Source organism: Coffea eugenioides, chromosome 8 (assembly GCF_003713205.1).
Source record: "Coffea eugenioides isolate CCC68of chromosome 8, Ceug_1.0, whole genome shotgun sequence".
Lineage (NCBI taxonomy): Eukaryota > Viridiplantae > Streptophyta > Magnoliopsida > Gentianales > Rubiaceae > Coffea > Coffea eugenioides.
Window position 1 is genome coordinate 29,501,633 of NC_040042.1, and position 19,842 is coordinate 29,521,474.

At 34.2% G+C, this 19,842-nt stretch overlaps 2 protein-coding genes across 3 annotated transcripts; one reads left to right on the top strand and one right to left on the bottom strand.

Annotated features, from left to right (window-relative positions):
- Positions 1–6,185: 6,185 nt before the first annotated feature.
- On the top strand, positions 6,186–12,181 carry LOC113781471. Of its 2 annotated transcripts, XR_003469617.1 has the most exons (8): positions 6,186–6,265; positions 7,369–7,450; positions 7,544–7,671; positions 8,640–8,720; positions 8,995–9,081; positions 9,258–9,311; positions 11,143–11,231; positions 11,790–12,181. XR_003469617.1 is itself a non-coding variant. In XM_027327411.1 (7 exons), the coding sequence occupies exons 1-7, from the start codon at positions 6,224–6,226 to the stop codon at positions 11,820–11,822; spliced, it is 507 nt and encodes a 168-aa protein (XP_027183212.1). In that variant the 5' UTR covers positions 6,186–6,223; the 3' UTR covers positions 11,823–12,181. The 2 variants fall into 2 exon arrangements, 1 of the variants encoding a protein (XP_027183212.1); XM_027327411.1 differs by lacking the exon at positions 11,143–11,231.
- A 3,659-nt stretch (positions 12,182–15,840) lies between these two features.
- Positions 15,841–19,637, bottom strand: LOC113779305 (protein TIC 55, chloroplastic). The gene is made up of 3 exons (XM_027324856.1): positions 19,153–19,637; positions 17,359–17,461; positions 15,841–17,245 (listed from the first exon to the last, which is right to left on the bottom strand). The coding sequence occupies exons 1-3, from the start codon at positions 19,623–19,625 to the stop codon at positions 16,112–16,114; spliced, it is 1,710 nt and encodes a 569-aa protein (XP_027180657.1). The 5' UTR covers positions 19,626–19,637; the 3' UTR covers positions 15,841–16,111.
- Positions 19,638–19,842: the final 205 nt, after the last annotated feature.

Here is a 19,842-nt window from a genome sequence, read left to right on the forward strand (position 1 = left end):
TGTAATGTTGTGTGAGATTTGTTTCCAAAATAAGGTTTGTCTCAATTGACAAAATCGGCGCACAAAAAATGTGATTTATTTTTGGAAATTTTTCAGTAGCTCAAGATTTAAGTTAAGATTTTCAACTGCATATTTTATTTTAGTCGCAGATCCAATATGCGGCGAAAACTGTTGGACCGTCAGATCCAATATGTGGCGAAAGTTGCTGGACCATTGATCAACGGTCATGATTTAAAGTTGCTATACATAAAATTTGAAACGAAGGCTGATTTAAATTTTTTTTTTAAAGTCGCACATAAAATTTGCTACGAAGACTGATTTAAATTTTTTTAAAGCAGCACATTAAATTTGTGGCAAAAGTGCTAGACCGTTTGATCAATGGCTGAAAAAAATTTTAACAATTGCAAATTCAAATTTTCATCAATTTGCAGTTGATTTAAATTGTTTTTAGAAGCCGCACATTAAATTTGCTGCAAAAGCTCTAGACCTTTGATCAATGTTTATCAACGCTTTATGAGGTGCCAATTTTTATATTCCTTCACTACAAATTAAATTTTTAGCGATGGAATTTTTTTTAAATGCCGCAACTCTAGACCGTTGATCTAGGCTTCAGTCAAAAAATTTGCAATCAAAGTAGTTTTGCTTTTTTGTTCGATAATGTCGATACAACTTAAGTTTTGCTATAAAAATAGCTCAACTTTATCCAAAACGAGTGTATTCTCTCTCGCACAACCTCAACTTCAGCTAAAACTTCAGCCTATTTCTCTCTTGCACAATCCCAAATCTCCCTATCTTCTTCTTTGTCTTCTAAAACGAGTGGCATCGGCAAGGATAGTTTCGAGAGCAGATTCGGTGGCAAGTATATTCGCAAAGCCACTGTCAAAGTCTGTTTATCGGCATTGTCATTCCAGGTCCTAGGTAGACAAAAAATGTGATAGATCAGAAAAAAGGTAGTTGAAGAAGTACAGAACCGCTGTCATTATAAGGTAAGGTGTAAGGTACGTTTCTTTAATTGTTTTATTACTAATTGTTTTATAATATGAGCAAATATTGTAAGTTTTGAGTAATTAATAGCATTAAATTTTTTTATTGGATTTGGTGGTCATTGACTTCAGGGTAGTTGATTGCTTACTAGTCCTAAGTAGACGAACAGCTAGTTTGATTTTTAGGTACTGGTTAAATGTCTAATTTTTGTTTTTGTTGTTGTGTTTTTCTAATTTGTGTTTTTCTGGTTAAATGCCTAATTGGTGTTTTTCCTGTGGTTTCATTTGCTTGGTTAAATTTCTGGTTTGTTTGTGTTTTCTTTTTAATGAATGTTATGCTTTGGAGGTATGCTAGGTCTGATTGAAATAGTGGATTTATATGGTAAATAAAAAATAGTAAATAGTAAATAGCAAATAGTAATAGTAACAGTAACTATATATAGTAAATAGTAAATAGCAAATAATACATAGTAAATAATAAATAATAAATAGTAACAGTAAATAGTAAATAGTAATTGTATATATTAATAGTAATAGTTAATTGTAATACTAATGAACTAATAATAAATAGTAAGAGTAATAGTACTACTAAATAATAAAAATCAAATAGTAATAGTAATAGTAATAATAAAAATTAAATATTAATAGTAAATAGCAAATAACTGTAGTAAATGTAAACTGAGGTAGTAATTGGTGATTAATAGTACTAGTACTAGTAATTGGTAAGTAATAGTAATAGTAACTAATAGTCAAAAGAAATAAGTTGTAGTAATGTCCATTAGTAGTTAGCTATTTAATAGTAACTATGATTAGTGAGCAATAAATAATAACAAATAATGAGTAGTATTTAGTGGTTACAAGTTAATTGTAAATAGTATTTAAAAGTAGTTAGCAATAATTATTTGATTAATAGTAAAGAAGAATCATTAATCATAATTTAATTAATAATAGTTATTTGATAACTTTATCTTTAATTATTCATTTGTAATTATCTGGGCACACAGAATTATTTTTACTTATTAGGGATGAATAGTAATTCATGATTGTTTTATTGCTGATGTTATTAATAATTATGACGTTTGTTGAGTTAGCATTATTAATTATGACAAATTGTCGAGGAATATAAGTTGATTTAAAAATATTCATAAGATTAGGAAAAAATATCAACAGACATTGCATTGGTAATTTAATTTTATTAGGGAGGCATAATAGTGGAGATCAGAGGATCATGCGTATGATCCTCCGAAGTGCAAAAAAGCCATATTAGTAAAATATCAAATAAGTTATGATGAGTTGGTGGATAGAGTATACAGCTACATGGGGCTAGACCGGAATGTTTTCAAGTTGAATCTATGGCTTAGGAATTCTGACGGCCTAAGTACATTTGTTGGAGTGCAATTAGGGTGCGAAGATGACATTGACATGTTGTCCGACTCATTCTTCTATGCTTGCACACTTTCTATAGTAGCAATGTGAGAGAAAAATTCACTCATACTCATAATATGTGTTACTATAAAAGATGAACTACTACTGCACTTGTTAACTAGATCATTTATCACTACTTGAGTGCTCGCTCCAGAACCACTTGAACTTGAAACATGCATCGCCACATAGTCAGCATATATATTATACAATGCTTGTCAGAACTTGTCTATATTCAGTTGCACTTCATGCGGAAGATATATCAATGAAAAGAAATAGTTGATGATTCTTATTTTGCTCCTACGATCCAAGATGGCTACTGTAGACATCAATAGATTGCACTCACCCCAGTGGTTGTCAAATTTCACTTTCATCCCCCAAACCATTACCCAAACAAAGTAGTCTTCATCATCTACTTTGCTATCTAATAGTACTTTTATCCCAAAAAAACTTTATTTAGATATAAATTAGTTGTCGAATAATCACTCCCTGGTATTATATGAGTTGCAGTCCAGAAAACTTATAAAATGTGGCACGATCTTTCTACCTTTTCCTTATCTTCTGTGATTGGACAGAAATCATAACTTGGTTCTCTATCTTTGAATCTTGGGAGCATCTTTTGGGAACTTGAAAGCAGAATCTAGTATCTCATAGGTAGAGTTCCACCTTGTTTTGCAGTCATAAAGTAGTACTTTCTTGGGTGATTGCAATTGTTACACAATTTCAACAAAGATCAAGCCTTCCTTCGGTTTTATTTACAAGCTCCACGTTGTCCCTTATGGCTTGAACCATCTCTTGAATTTCACTGAGACCATCTTGAACCATTAGGTTGAGTATGTGAGCATAGCATTTCACATGGAATAGCTTCTCTTTGGCTAATGGACACTTGTTTCTGGAGAAGGTGTCCTTCAAGCATCTTAATGCAGTGTCATTATTTGAGGCATTGTCCACTGAGACTATATAAACTTTGGTCTCCAATCTCCAATCCTTAAGCATTTGAAAATAGCATTTGTAATGGTGATGCTTGAACGTGGAGGAGGAATATGCAAAAATTAAGGATCCATTTCTGCAATCTCCAATGAATATCAATTCAACGCCCAATTATAACCATATACTAAATCTTCTGGTTCTTGGACTTGCAAAGATCTATGATCAAGCTAATTTTCTTAACTTTCTTTAACAAATGCTTCAATTTGGTCTTCTCTTTTTTGTATACGAAAATGCAATCATTCTTGTTAGTGGTCCAACTACTTTTTTGCCATTCGGACATCCCTTTTTTCATCATGAAGTTGAAACCATCTTCCTTCACAATTGTAAAGGAATGCTCATGCATAAGCACCCACTCAGTCTCACTTTCTCTCATGGCAGCCATATCAAACTTGCCTGTATGAAAGTAGGAATGAGTTATTGAGCTAGAATCTGCAATTGGAAAATTAATATTTTGCTATTTTGCCTCTGATTTTTTTAGTTTCTCCAATCGTTTAGGACCATTTTTAAGATTCCTTAACAAACTTGAAGTTGTACCAATTTTTGTCTTCTTGAATTTAGCTCTGCAATTCATACATACCGAGTAAAGTGTTTTTTTAGGCTAAACTTCCACATCTTTGAATCAACCCAGGTTTTGGACTTTCTGGCTCTCTTTTTCTTTCTAAAAGTATCTAGACTATCACCTTGAGTAGCCTCTTGATTCAAACTTTGAGCAGGTGCTTATATATCACCTTCTAACCTCTTTTCTTCACTCCTTAGTTCTTCATCTCCAATAGAATATTCCAACTCTTCCTCATTGTTAATCCCAGCACAGCACAATCACCAGTTGATTTAACTAATTGTGAAGACACATCTTGGGGAGACATGGCCATATTGTGCTTGTGCCTTTACCTATACACAAAGGAAGACTAACCAATCAAAGAAGGAGAAAGGAGAAAGGACATGAGAACCCCTAAATCAGCAGTCAAACTTCTTTTCTTTCAAGCAATAAGGTAGACTATCATAACTGAGATCCAGGGTTTTCACAAATTATATAAGGATACATTTGCATAGGCAAACTAGTACAAAAGGTTTTATTCTAGTAAAATGCTAACTAATCAATATTATTGAATATTTAAAATACAATTTCACCAAAAGGAGACTGGAAATACCCAAAATTTGCAGTAGGAAAAAAGATGGTCTTCCTAAATATTCAATCAAAATCAGCAATGCACTTATCTGGTGTTTTTCATCTTAAATATATATATATATATATATATTCCAAAAAATGACATAAAGCTAAAAATTGTTTTGCTTGCATTAACACCGACTAGAAAAAATCCAAAAAAAAAAAACATAAATTTTTTATTTATGGATAACCACATCATATACTTAGTTTGTTCTCTCTTTTGTTTCCTTTGGGCCCATTACATACTAAAGAAAGAAATAGAAAGCTATTCAAAAATTATACTACCAATAATATTTCAAAAACAATATATTAATTTAAACCTATGTGGCTGAACTAGATATTCAATAATTCAAGCAAATTTCTTGCTTACCTATGATTAAAATACTTGAAGGTATTAACTAGCGATGCAAAAAAAGTGTAATCAATGAAAAATAACTAGATTAAAAAAAGAAAACTTTATACCAAATTGGCACCATTTCATTTCTATACATATGATGGCAAATTTAGCAATGGGATTGAAATTTAATTTGTCACTTCAAGAAATATAACGAAAATAACTGAAACAAATTAAGAGGGTCAAAGCAAGTATCTGTCAACAGCGATTGCTAAAGAGTGACACGAGGAGCCGTAATGTTGCTGGAGTTGCAACCTACTACTAGCTTTACCTCGATGAGCTCGCGAAATGGCTGCTGCTATTACTTTTGAACTTGGTCGACAAACAGGGAGGAAGGTTACAACTAGGGACCTAATTTTCGATTGAGGGGTGGCAATGGTAGTGGTGGGTGTGGTGGATTGGTGGTAGTAGCAGCGGTAGTGGCTAGGGACCTAAGGTTGGGTTAGTTTGGTCATTGATTTGAGGGAAACATGGAAGAGTGATGAGGAATGTTAAGTTGTGTGGACTCAAATGGAACTTGTTGTCTGAATGTTAAGTTAATAATTACTTATATAAATAGGGGTATTTATGTAATTTTGCATGACTCAACGAGCTAACGACCCTTTGTGTAGATGACTCAAGTTCGACTTGTTTATTAAAGGGGTTCAAACAAAAAAGCCCCTATGGTATATCTAATACACAAAAAAGTCCATCGTGGTTTTAAAACATACAAAACGACACTTCATATTTTGAACTAAATTGTAAACTAAAAGAATTTGTTAAAGTTAACGAAAATGATGGTCAAGATTGTTTAACTTACCGGATTCCGTTAAGTTTACCGTTAAATTTATCGGATGCCGTTAAGTTTTTCGTTATGTTTACAGGATTCCGTTAAGTTTAACAAATTCTGTTAGTTTATAATTTAGTTTAAAACATGAGATATTATTTTGTATGTTTTGAAACTATAGAAAATTTTTTTATGTATTAGATATACTACAAAGAGTTTTTTTTGTTTTTAACCCTTTATTAAATGAGTAGCTCGAGTTCAATTTAAACTCGGTGTTCTCGAGTTCGAGTCAAACGTTGACTCGTGAGTATGATCGGACAAAAAATAGAACAAACCCAAAATCAAGGGCACTGTATCGGCAATTTTACCAAACTTCCCTGGAGGGGCCCCTCTTTTTTGTGTGTTTAATTTTTGTAAGTTCGCAGGATTAAACCGCCTTTCCCATCAATTTGAAGGAATCTTCAGCTCACGACGCCACCGTCTCGCTTCAAAGTCCAGTGAGAATGGCGGTTAGACAAAGCCGCAAGCAAATTACACAACCAGAGGTATTGTCCGCTAAACATTGATGCAATGCAAATTTTTTTGGTTCAATTTTGTTTGTTTGATTTGATTGCATTATCAGATTTTGCGTGTTAGATTTCTCCTGTTGAATTATGAGAGCTTTAGAGATTTTTCTCGAATAAGGGGAAAATTGGATTTGGCTCTGTTGTTCTTTTTTTTTTTTTGGTTCTGTGAATAGTATTCTATGATGAGTGTGTTTGTGCTGTATAGATTCCGGGTTTGTGTCTTTGGTTTCTTTTTCTGTTTTTAGAATTTCTAGGACAATCTCCTTGTTCTAATAGCGATTTTATTGTCTACAACTAGCAATACGTTTTATTTATTCGTAGCTGCTAATAGAGATATGATACATGTTTCCCAGCATCTTTTATGGCAAAACTTGGAAAAGTTTCTGACTTCAAAGAGGAGAAGTAGCTGAGCCACCTCCTTTAGTTGTTCTTATGATTAACATTTTGCTCTATGCTGTTTAAGTTTGCATAGGTTATTTGTGGAATTTGGTCAAGTAGTTACTGTCCCTCTTTTTTGGTAAAAGAGTTTCTCTCTCTCAATACCATAACCACTTGTGATGGAATTGTATATATGACATTTCTATCCCGGTCAGATGAGTGGTCGGTTGTGGAAGAATGAGACAGACAACTATAGTTCAAAACACTAATTTTGCCAACTTGGAATGGAGCTGTGATAACCATCTGTTACCACTAACTTTGCCAACTTGGACATTGCCCAAGAGAGGTCTCCATTATAGTTGCAAAGCCAGTTGATTGATTATCAAAGTAGACTAAACTGGCTGGAAGTTTGAAATCAGAAAGAACCATAGCTTCCTGCTCTATTGAATTATCTAGCTTTCAGGTTTACCAAGTGTATGTTGAGTGACTTCAGAGGTGTATACAGAAAGGAATTATTTGCAAGCAATTCTCCAAGCACATTATCATTACATCCTTGCTGGTTTTCATTAAAAACCACAATTACATAGTGTTGCTTTAACTTACATGTTCTGTATCCTTACATCACAATTATGTAATGTGTTATAAAAATGCTTGTGAAAAATGTTTGTGAAACTTGTTGCTAATTACTTCATTTTTTAACTCAGATAAATGAAGAAGTTGAATCTTCATCTGAAAAAGGCAAAAGTTTCATTGCACCCAGAATCCTTCAACAGCGAGAATTTCAGGGTAACCCTTGTTCGCTATCTTATACAGTTATATAGCAAAAAGTTCATATCACATATGAGTAGCACTAATTTGTTAGGTTTCTTGATCTCACAGGTGCTTTGACTGCGCAAAGAAGTAATGGGCTGGGAAATTCTGGCCATTTACACGTGCATAATGGTGGCAACAGTAGTGCCACAGACATTCATGAATCAGAAAGTCTTTCTGAAATTGATGATGCTGAGGTATGTTTTTGGATCCTCTGCATGAAGATACATGAGATTTGTTCTTGCGACTGTTAATTCTCTGACAAGAGCCTGAGTCAATTTTCAAAGCTTACCAGACTACTGGATTGGCTACTTCTGTGGGACCTTTCTTGTCAAGTCATTTTGAATTGTCTCTTTTGGAGTTATATCATTTGTCTCTGATGAGTACTAGTCCAGAGTTTACTCCATCAAGTGCTTTCAATCTTGTATTTAGTCATACAAGTGACTCGGATGGAATTTAACAGGTTTTCCGTCTATTTGAAAGTTTTTATGGATTGGGTAAGATAAATAATTTATGCTTTTATTATTCTTGTTAAGTCAGAAGTGGCAAAAAATTCGCACTCATAGACATTCTTAAGAGGAAAATTTCTTATTCTGAGACATTTAGTGTCAAAAGTAACTCCACTTGCATCAAATACTCCTTGGACCACACCTTACACATAAAAGAATTACTTAGTCAGTTTTAAATCCAAAGGAGTTGCACTAATCTAACTTAAGTACCTGAATGACAGCTTTTACTTGATTTTCTCCAAAAGATAATTAGCATCTGTTTTTTCTAAATTTTGACTTAGCTTCTGTTAGAGGTCTAATGAATTTAGGGTAATTTTGGCAAATGAAAGAGTGACCCAAAAGGTTTAGTCCATGCCCCTTCTTCAAGCTTTATATATAGTTAGATATTCCTAGTATTTCTTGAACTGCTACTCTTCTTATTCTAAATGCCATTGACACTTAAAACTGTGCTCATTCACATAACAGTACTGCATCAATTTGGGTCTAACAGTTTGTCATGTCTAACTAAGTCAAGTTGTGGATGGATCTTCCTTCTTGAAGTTTGTTAGTGATATGTTGTTTAGACATTTCTGTTTAGTTTTGTTTTCAATTATATGATTTGGAACTCATATTTGGATTGTATTTTTTTTTTGGTCAAATATTTGGATTGTATTTAGGTCATTGGATATCTTAACACCAAGCATGAGATGCGTTATAAGAGGATCTTGTGGGAAGCAATGGATAGAGGATTTTCAAAGGTAGTTCCTTTTTTATTTATTTACTCTTGTTATGTTTATCAAACAAGAAGACCTGGTAACCTTGGCATAAAAAATGAGCAGCTACCAGTTTCTTAAAATTGTTGTATTCTATCTTTCTGTGCAATAAAATCACCTTGCCATGTTGGATTTTTGTCATGTAATATGTGTCCCATTTCTCACCCTGGTGATTTTTTGCGGTTTCTTATTTTTCAAACTTTTTCTTTTTATAAATTTTGATCTTTAAGGCCCCTTGTTCCTGTGCTGTTCAAATTAGGCTAAGAAACCAAAACTGAAGGCAGAACTCAAAAGAAGTACTTCTGTTGATAAAGCTGCAAAAGCCACTCCTAAAATAGAGAAAAAGGTAATTAACCTGTTTCTATAGAAGTGTTTCTGTGAAATCTATTTAACTTGAATTAATCTGCACTGTTGAATTAATGAAAGCTAAAGAGCCTTTATTTCAGGGTCGCTTTATGGATTGTGTTTATCTTGTCAGTTATTTTGCCCAAGTATTAAGACAGACTTTTAATTGTTTTACAGAGGCCGAGTTCCAGAATTAACTATGATGCTCTTAGTAAGCTAGCTGATGAACTGGTATGTAGTTCCCTCCTGTTCTCCTTTTTTGTTTTCCCTTCCTTTATTGTATGAACTTGAATCAGTACGCAGTCTTGAAAAAGTTTTTATGCTACCTGATTGTTCTATGATAGGATTATTTGATAAAGAGCCATAGGAAGAAATGAATATTTTTATTTTTTTTGTAGATGATGCACATTGGTCATTCTTATTATGTGACACTCAACTTCTATCTCTGTAACGGTGTTGGAAACTCAGTCAAGTAGCACCCTCAACTTTTTAAATAAAATCATGTTTTAAGTGGCCATGGTATTGAGATAACCCTCTTCATTTATCACCTTCGCGTATCTTTGTCCCCAGATAATGGCATTGTTTATAGACCTTACTATGTTGAAACACTAGCATTTTATGCTATTTAAGTTTTAATTATAACCAGATTTACTGACTTGTGCGCAGAAACGTACAAAGGACCTATTAAACAAACAGGAAAATCCAGTAAACTGCTAATCTTCCCCATATAAATGATTGTGATAGTTTTCTTCTTTTATGTGATAATTGTACTAAAAGGTATCACCGACATGTCCTGTTTCAAAAAGTTTGACGATCAGTTATTCTCAATATAATACTTTCAGGGACAATAAGTTCTACTCAAATAATTCCTGATGAGTCCTAAGGTTGTCATTGAATAATCTCCTCTACTGTTTATACGTATTTGATTAATAGAAAAATACCACTACTTTTCCTTTTTAAAAACTAATTATACTGGCATAAAGACTTCTGTCACATTAGTCCTATAAGTTGTGGCCAGATACCATAATTAATGGTGCGGTTGTAGGATTTAGTGTTATAGGAACGTTCAAGCAATGGTTTTTATATAGAACCAAACTGTTGAAGAATATATAGAGCAGAGACCTTTCTCATTCAAGACTTTTGCATTTCCTTCATTTTGCTAATAAAAAATAGTGTGTACCCTAGAATGTTTCCTTAGATTTATGTGTCTAAATAAGGCTTGCAAGTTATATTGATAAAACTTGAACTATTGAACTATTGAAGTTTGGTCCTCCTTTTAGCTTAGACTGAAAAATTACTTTGAGAACTATCATTTGTGGGATGAATTTAATGAAGACAATTGATCATTGAGGCTTTATTAGGCATCAAGTGATTCAGCAATTGCAATTCTGAACGAGTCCAACTATCAAGCTGGTTGTGTTCTTTGTGACTTAAAATTAAGTCCTTCTTTGGACTAGTCTGTTGATTAGGGATGCCAAAACCTCTTCTTGATGAGTAGAACATTTGTATCAAGTATCTGATTCTTGTCAGTAAGTATAAGACATGTCCATTCAGCTTATGGACACTTGTGTCTTTAACGCTGCTAGTGGAATTATTGTGCAAGTGGGTTTACATTTTTGCTCCCAGTGTATATATGGCAATGGTAGAAATGGATATATAGCAAAATATGATCATGCTTGCATGAAGAAAACTTTGCATGTGATGGTGCATATAATATGACAGAAATCTCTGATGTCATTCCAAACACCTCTTATCTCTGCCTGTAATAGGAGTCTTAAAGGTTATTTGCTCATATTGATAATGTTGATGTCTAAATTAAACTTGTTGCTGTAATCTACAATAAGAACCTACATAATCTATTTTAAGGATTCATCTTGATAGATTAATGATGTATTAGATTTTTGGATCAGACATACAATCTACTACAGTTTAAGGAATTGAGGATAATAGATTTAGCACATTTACATTTTCTTGCATATTTGCCCCCTATAAAGTCAAGAACACTGTTGTTGATCAGAATGCTCCCCAACTCAATTAAGTGTTCTATGATGTCTTTTGACAGAAGTAGAATTGGACCAATCCTAGCATCATTTGTGGCAGATGTATATCTGTGGATGCATGTGCAAACTTATCAGTTTGACATTACAACAGGTAACTAAGATTAGAGCCGTATAATCCTCTTCATATGATTTGGTGTTGCTGATATCCTTCTCATTCACAAATTCAACCTATCCACCATTGCAACATATATTGGTGCCTTTCAAAGAATCAAATGGTTGAAAATTCGCAGTGATCTAACAATAATTTTTAGCAAGGACGAATGTTATCTTCAGGTACAAAGTTAACGAAAGTTCATTCTCTGATGCATTTTTATCATTCACATGGCTTATGGCAGGAATGAGTTGAGCAAAGTGGAGTAAATGAAAAGTTAGCATTGACTGCCATTTGCATCATTAAGTAATTTTAAACTGATTCTTGTTTCTTTTCCAAATTGGTGGTATCATTGGGAAAACTCAGTGTGGAAAAGGTCTGTTCTGCAGCATGAATGGCCCATATGATAAACATGAAAGCAGCATAACAGGAACCTCAACGAAGCATGATTAGAAAAATTTTAATTCTCATGATGTTTTTGTCTACTTTACACTAAATTTCAGCATTGTGTTTGTTTCGGTTTAATTAGCTTCCTGTGTTCGCTTGATGTCACTGCAGAATCAAGGTCTTGATAGCAATGCTGGTCAGTAAGGTGCAGTCGATACTTACCTCTTCTCTACCGAAATGAACGTGCCTAAGAACTCTAGGTAAATAGTGTTGCAGTTGCTGGATACGGCATAATTATTAGATGCCAAAATACTGGTGACAACTTGGTGAGATGATAAGAAAGTTGAAGATCATCGTGCTGAAGATCGTAAACTTTCTGAGCAGTCTCCCTGACAAATCATCCGTGAAAGGTCCAGCATAGAGGATGAGCCTCTCAAAACTATAATGAGCTAAATTTGATGAGCCTCCAACAATAAGATAAGAAGCTTTTGTCTTGTCTGACTTTAGAGTGAAAAACTGGCTTTGTAATTTAATATTCTCGTTTTAAGAAAAAAATTTCTATCTTTTTTGCTTTTGGTTTATGCTGAGTTGAATGCAAGATGCTCACACGAGGGTTCAAATTCACGAATATGTGGCATAATTGAAGAGTTGAGCTTTGCTGCGGAGGAACAATAAAAACTTGTTCTTCGTAATTAGGGCCGGCAATTAAGTCCAAAACTCTTAACAACCTATCCAAACTATCCATTTAATTTAAAGGTTGGGTAGGGTCATTTGGATGATTAATTTTGATGGATTGAGTAGAGTAAACCCAACTTGTTCAATGGATAGGGTGGATTTTTTTCTTGGATATTCAGTACCCAATTTATGTTTATTTACAAATATGAAGACAAGGGAAAGCGCCGCTTCTTTTTCAAGTCTCCGGCCACTCCTCTACTTAATCACCGCCATTGCCGTACTATTTATTGTCTTCACTAAATTCTGGCTTTTACCAATATTCTGCACGCTTTCTTGAGTTTGAGTTTTCTACTTGATGTAACACTAGGCTTTCCTAAAGGTTCAATGGCAATTAAATCTCGATGGGCTCTGGCTTTTGCTGACTTGTGTATTCAGCCTTGTTTTCACTTTGAACTACACATCCTGTTTCAGTCGAATCAAAGTGTCTAAGGGTGCACTAACTAACTGATTAGTTTGCTGAAGTACTACAATTGAAGCACAATGTACAACATACGAAAGTAACATTAACTTAACCTATAAATACTCCTCTATAATCCCATTGGCATTGACACCTCATTTTGAGCTTTGTCAATCATTCATGACAAATTTTAATTGATTGGAAAATTAACTGTCAATACTAATTTCTTCAATTACATGGAGCCAAGATGAAAATGTACTGTTTTGAGAGGAAAAGATGAATGAATTATTCTTTTACAATGTTTTTCTTTAATAAAAAAAATTCCTAGGTTGAGAGAGAGTGCAAAAATATGCAAGAAAGAGTTGAATGTGTGTGTGAATGTGAAAATATGCAGGGAAAAAGTTCGCAAGTACTTTTCCTAGTGAAATTGTGTGAAAACTGCGCGTATGAGTGTGTTAGTGCATGTGTGTGTGAGAGAGAGAGAATCTATAAAAAATAGTTTCCAAATAGTTTATTAAGTGAAAGTGTGTGACAATGAGTGTATATAATAATAAAAGTGTGAATATTTATAAGTGGATGAGAAAATATATTGAGTTATAATTGACTTTTTTGGGTTTGATCTGACCCAATTAAACCGAACCCAAAATAACACATGAAATGGTGTGAAAATGCGTGTATGTGATGATAAAAATGTGGATATGTAAAAGTGTATGAGAAAATACATTGAGTCATGATTGGATTTTTGTGTTTGACTTAACCTAATTAAAGTATTAAACCCAATCCAAATTAACGCATGAAATAGTTGGGCGGATTGGGTTATAAGTCCAATCAGCAAAACTCATCTTTGACTCGCGCAGTAATATCCCAACCCGCCTAATTTGCACTGCAATAGGATAACATCAGCACTTCTATTTACTACATGGAATACAAAAATGCATGCAGATGTTTTCGCAACTCAGCAATCCATTTAAGGTCATTAAAAGGCTTCTCTTTGAAAATGGGATGAGATTCTCATACGCATAAATCACGATCTAAACCGGTCACTTTGATATATTTGTGCCACGTGATTAGGGGTAAAAAAACTCGCATAGTTGCAGGTAGGAATTCAAAGTACAAGCACGTGACTACTAAAATGTATCAGTACCATATTTATACGACCGCAACTTTAAATCAACAAAGATTTGATCCCTTAAATATAGGTGCCTGTTAGGAAATTGGCTTAATTTCTTTAAGTTAAGTTTCTTATTTGGTGTGGGAAGTAACTAGTTTACTAATTGGATTTAGTTACTTGAAGTAGTAGTCAAGTAAAGCCCTATTTAGCAGGAATTAGATGCTATTTCTATATGAGTTTAAGAAATAATATTGATTTCCAATTATTATTTAGTTTTTTGGCAGCAATGTTCCCTATAAATAGGTGGCTTCGCATACTACACTAGACACACAAGGAGACACAAGGGGCATCATGTAACCTTATACATGGGGTGTGAGAGAGGGTTCTTGGGAGATGAGAGATGGTATACAAGGGTTGGGTTTGGGTTCAAGTTGTATTCTTGTATAGGGTTTTCCTCTCATAATAAAGAACAGGTTTCTCTCCGTGGATGTAGGCTCAATGGTGGAGCCAAACCACGTTAAATATTGTATGTCGTTTATCTTTCATACTTGTGGCTTGTTTGCCATTAAATTGTTGTGCACTTGATATTTCAATAGTTGTTTATTTCGCGTTTGGATCCTAACAGTGCCAAAACTTGATATTTTTAAACTAATTTGAGTGATGTGTTAAGAATTCACAATAGAAGGGTTCTTGAATTGCTACTAATATTGCATGATATTTTGCAAATTAATAGATAGTTTAAGGGTGTATATTCGATCCAAAACAACCAGTAGTTACTGCTAGATGTTTACAATAACAGTCACAAGCCCAAGCAATTCTCAATGTTTTTCAAGTTCTTGATTCTTATGGACTAAAAGCGTATTAAAGTGCCCCATTCACCTCAAAAAAAAAATAGAGGAGGAGGAATCAACTTGGTCACTCTCCCCTCTTTGTCGCAAATGCAATCAACACAGTCATTTCCTCTAAAAAGAAAACGTAAGCATACTTTTTTTTGAGATTTCTCAGGTATGGTAATAAAGATTTTGCTTGACTAATTTTGCCATAATTGAACATAAAAGGAAAATAGTTTACTAAAGAATAATATACATTGAATGAAAAAAGATATTAGTAGCACACTCTTATTTGCTAATAGCAAAGCTCTTGACGTTTTTCCTCGTGTAAAAGTATGCTTGAACAATCGAAGAAATTAATTGGATTTTTTATCTGATTTTAAAAGTATGCAAAAAAAAATTGAAACCATGAGCTAGCATGTCTCTTGGTTAAAAGTTTAGGGGGTGATTTGCAATCTTGAGAAAGTTCATGGGTGTAAAAGTGCAATTAATCCAAGAAGTTATATGGATATTTTAGTTAGCGTTATCCACAAAACTCTCTCTAAGGTATAGTTACATTTGCAATTTATTCCCTAAACTTTATTTTTTCACACTTAATCACCTCAAAGACAAAATTGCTCCTCTATTATGTTAATTTTTTTTTCGTTTTCTTCTTTGTTTTCTTTTTTTTTTCAATTTTTTAAAATTCTTATTGTTAAAAAAATAAAAAATTTCTTTATCCATTAGTTTCCTCTTCCAAAATTTGTATTCATCAAAGAAACAAGTTTTAATTAAATTTATGTTCTACTTCTATTTTTTACATATTCAGATTCTACATTAATTTATATATCTTCTATTTGTCATAATTTATCCTAACAAAAAATATAAGATGTCCATTCTCTAACTTACGAACAAAAGTATATACATATACATATATATATATATATATATATATATATATATATATATTTTCCTTGTAATTTGTAAATTAGTAAGTTACCAATCAATTATATTCTCATTAATTTCATGCAATTTTCAATCTATGAAATTATAAGGAAAAATTTTATTCTATATCCTTATAATTAGACAATTCAAGAGTCAGAATCAAGATGATATATTGGCCAGGTAAAATTTTATTAAACATTTATGATACAATTGTTCAAGGATGTGTTAATATGGACCATATTCCCAGTGTAATTAATGCAAGAGTTGTCCTACACCAGAATTTTTCATAGCGACGGTAGCATATCAACCTCTCAACTTTTTACATTATGTACAATTGAATTTGAAACTTAATATATGCATTGACAGAGATGTGCTGCACCTAAGGGCTATCCAATGCCAGCATCCATAGAGTATGAGCTTCTCTTGAAGTAAATGAAAAAAGAAATGAACCAAAAGAACAAAACTTAGATTGAGCACAAAAAGGGCAATTTTTACTTCACGCTCTTCTGTGTGTCCTTACGAAGTTTGTTGTGTTCATGGCAATTACTGTTGAGCAGGCATAGATTCCAACCAGGCAAAGGGATGTGGAAAACAAAAGGAGAGCCTTCCACTGTTTTCCAGACGCAAGAATGGCTAATGCAGTTGATACAAGAGCAACAGCAGAAAGTGCATTTTTCCATGCCTCGAAAGCTTTGACAGTGGTTCTGCAGTCCGGGCAATGGATTACATGGCGGAAATATCTATTGGCGAAATTTGGTGCATGCATTGTTCCAATTCCTCCCTTGGCTGGCTGAGAAGCGGAAAGGTTAGCGACAAACCCCGCTGGAGCTTGCTCTATGACTGCAGGCACTTTAGGCAGTGAAATGGTGCTGTACCCAATATAGTAAGGCATCCCATGTCCAACTCTGTCCATCCACCTCCTGTACTCAGCTACCCAAACATCTGAGGACTTTAAATTCAAATACAACACCTTTGTTGGGACCTTTGTTTTCATCAGAAACTCATTCTGTGAGGAAAGAAATCCCATATCTTGCTCAAAAACCTTACTGGAATTCTGATGCAGGAACCACTGAGGAATTATTTTCATCAGTCCAGATAGTTTTCTTGTGCTCCCAAACCTCACAATGAGCATTGATTTCCCCTGTCCGGATGGTCGACATAAAAAGAGCCCACTAAAATAGTGCGTCTCCCCATTCTTGTCAATGATTTCTCGGTTGTTTTGCAGAACACAAGGTGCTTCAAAGCGCAAGAAATTTGGAACATAGTTCGGAGTGGACTGATCGCTTTCCCTTCCCCACCAACCTGCAAAGCCTCTACCTGTTCTTTCAGTCAGCTTGAAAAATAATGCTGTAGCATCTTCCCTTTTTGCAGTAAAATCAGTTCTATCATGTGAGATTGGGACATGGGCCGGATCCATAAGGTTTTCTAAAAGAATAGAATGATCGTATGGAAGCTCGTGGATTGTTGAGGTATCCTTGAATCCAGGTCTGGCAAAATTCTCAAACCAAGGAATTTTTTCAGGTTTTGGTGGTGTTTTATGAGACATCCATACCCATACAACTCCTTGGGAATCTATTACTTTGTATTTCTTGGCACAAGCTGATCGTGGGATGCTTGCATTTGCAGGGAGCTGTCCAAAATATAAGTTACAAAAGCACATGGAGAATTAGTATTGGATGTGAAGCAAACTTGCAGTATGTCCAATAAGAGTATATAATAAACAAGAGGAGACATGAAAACAACCTGAGGTATCTTCACACACCTGCCATCACCTTCAAATTGCCAGCCATGATACAAGCACTCTAGCCTCCCATCAAGTAGTTGACCTTCCGAAAGTTTTGCCAGCCTGTATTTAAAAAAGTGCAGGTAACTACTGGAATTGAGCAGAAATTTAAAAGCTAATAAAAAGGTTTTGGTGAATAACAGAAAATTACATATGATTCAGACATCACAATCTTCTCAGTTAATTTAGTTTTTTTCTGAGAGAAGCTAACTTAATCTGATTGAGGACAGACAGCCATCTTTGTGCTAGAATTTGCTAACTCAAACAAACAACAAATCCCCTTCAAGATTTTCCATTATGCTCCTCATTGCATTTTCCAGCTCTGATGCCAAAAGCCTAAGAAAAAGGTGTTTTTACTGCCTGGTTTTCACTGCAATAATCTCTTGTCAGCAGCATCATCCTCTTGAATCATGGATTCAAGGTTACATTTATTGCCATGGAGCAAGAGCACCTATACCCGAAACCATAAGTATATGACATCCAGCAAATCTGAAAATGACGATTGTTTGATGAATTTATACAAGCTCATCAAGCTGTTTGATAATGCATCTGCAGACTTTTGACTATTGCCCTGACTCATCACTCAAATTCATCCATCTAACTAACTTTTGATTTGGCTAAGATTTACTTGAAAGTCCATTGGCCTGATTTTGTACGCTCTAACCTGTGCAGCCCATTGAGAATATTTTATTAAGACTCTAAGATTCATAATTAACTTCGCTAACTTGGCAAGATGCATACATTACTAATCAAAATCAACTTTCAGTGAAAGATACAAGATCCTCTGACAAGGAAGATGAACCTTAACATTGATAGGTACATAATCTGCAAGTGTTTGATTGATTACCTCAGAAGTTAGGGTACTTCCAATTCAGCTAAAGCTCAGAGTCTTGCTTCAAAACTTCCATTCAAGTCAAGATTCACAAGACTAGATTTGCAGAAAAAAAAACCAGCAAGTGGAGCTCAAGCATCAATCTTGCAACTACAGCATAATGTACAACCTATAACAACATCTGGTTACTAACAAATGCCAGTCAAAGTGTTAAGATATACTTCAGGCATACACCTATTGGGACAAATCGTTCGTTTGGGAGTGGATGATTTGGAGAGAAAAGAAAGGGAAAGAAGAGAAAGTGAACATTTCCTTCGTTTGTTAGTTTTAATTAGGAAAGAATAGAAGAGAAATGGAAGGATTTAAGAGGATAAATAGTAAGTAAAATTTTTCCTCCAAATTGGAGAGAAATGGAGAGAAAGTTGGAAAAAACTTATGAAAGTTTTTTAAAATACCTATTTTATCCTTAAAAATATCTTGAACAAATATTTAATGACTTTTATATCCAAAATCATTCCGCTAATTCTCAAAAATTCCGAACAACATAACAATACCTTCTCTTCTCTTCTCAAATAACTTAAGTTTTCCCTTCTTATCTTTTCTATCCTAAACTCCCAAACTTATCTGGTGTGAAAAAATTCTAAATTAGTTTCCTCAGTAAATACTCCTTTATACCACATTACAGAGAAATGCTAGTTGTTAGTTCTTCCCTCTTCATCTTGCGAATCTCAATCAAACAGAGTTCAAGCAAGATTAATGATGTTTTCCTCAATTAACATCTACAAATCTAGAAGCAGCTTGTTCAACATATTTAATCAGAGTGCATTATAAGCTAAAATTAGAGATGTATTCTGCCGGATTTAGTACAATAATTGATACAAAAAGTGACGAGACACCAAAGGAGGAGCTAAAACTGAATTACCTGTGGGGACACCGATCCTCAAAGCACCTAAGCTCTCCAGTGCCATCCCGGTAAAGTACAAGCTGCTTATCAAATACAGTAAGGCCCAAAGGAGCATCCTCTGGGATATTTTTTGTAAGATATAAAGGGTACCATTCTTCAGTCCAATCATAGGGAACCACATCATCGACACTCTTGATTGCTTCTTCAGTTGATCCGCCACTTTGCTTAACTTCACCCCCAACTTGTTCTGCTACTGCATGGCAGTTTGTCCCTCTTTTCTTTGCTTGTCCAGAGATATAAAGTTTCTGTGGTGGTTGATGAAGATATGCAACTGTTCCTGTTCTTTTTGTATTAATGATTATGGCTCTTCTTGGAGATGAATTTATGCGTGAAATGTAAAGGGCTTGGGATAGAAACTTGTCAGAGAAAAAGGGTTGCAGCAAAGCCATGTTTCTGTCGAGGAAGACAGATTGAACAAGAATTTTAAGCATTGATGGAATGGAAACTTGGAAAGCCGGTAGGTAAGTGGTTGGTTCTCGAAAGCGGTTGCTTGTGCTCCTGGGGCATCGATTGTAGCCACACAATGTATTTACCTTTTGAAGCTTTCATTTCTTGACTAATTGGATCTGACGAAAATTGAATACTTGCTGCTGTAGAAACTCAAAATTGGCATTTTTTATGGATTAATTTTTACATTAACAAAGATAC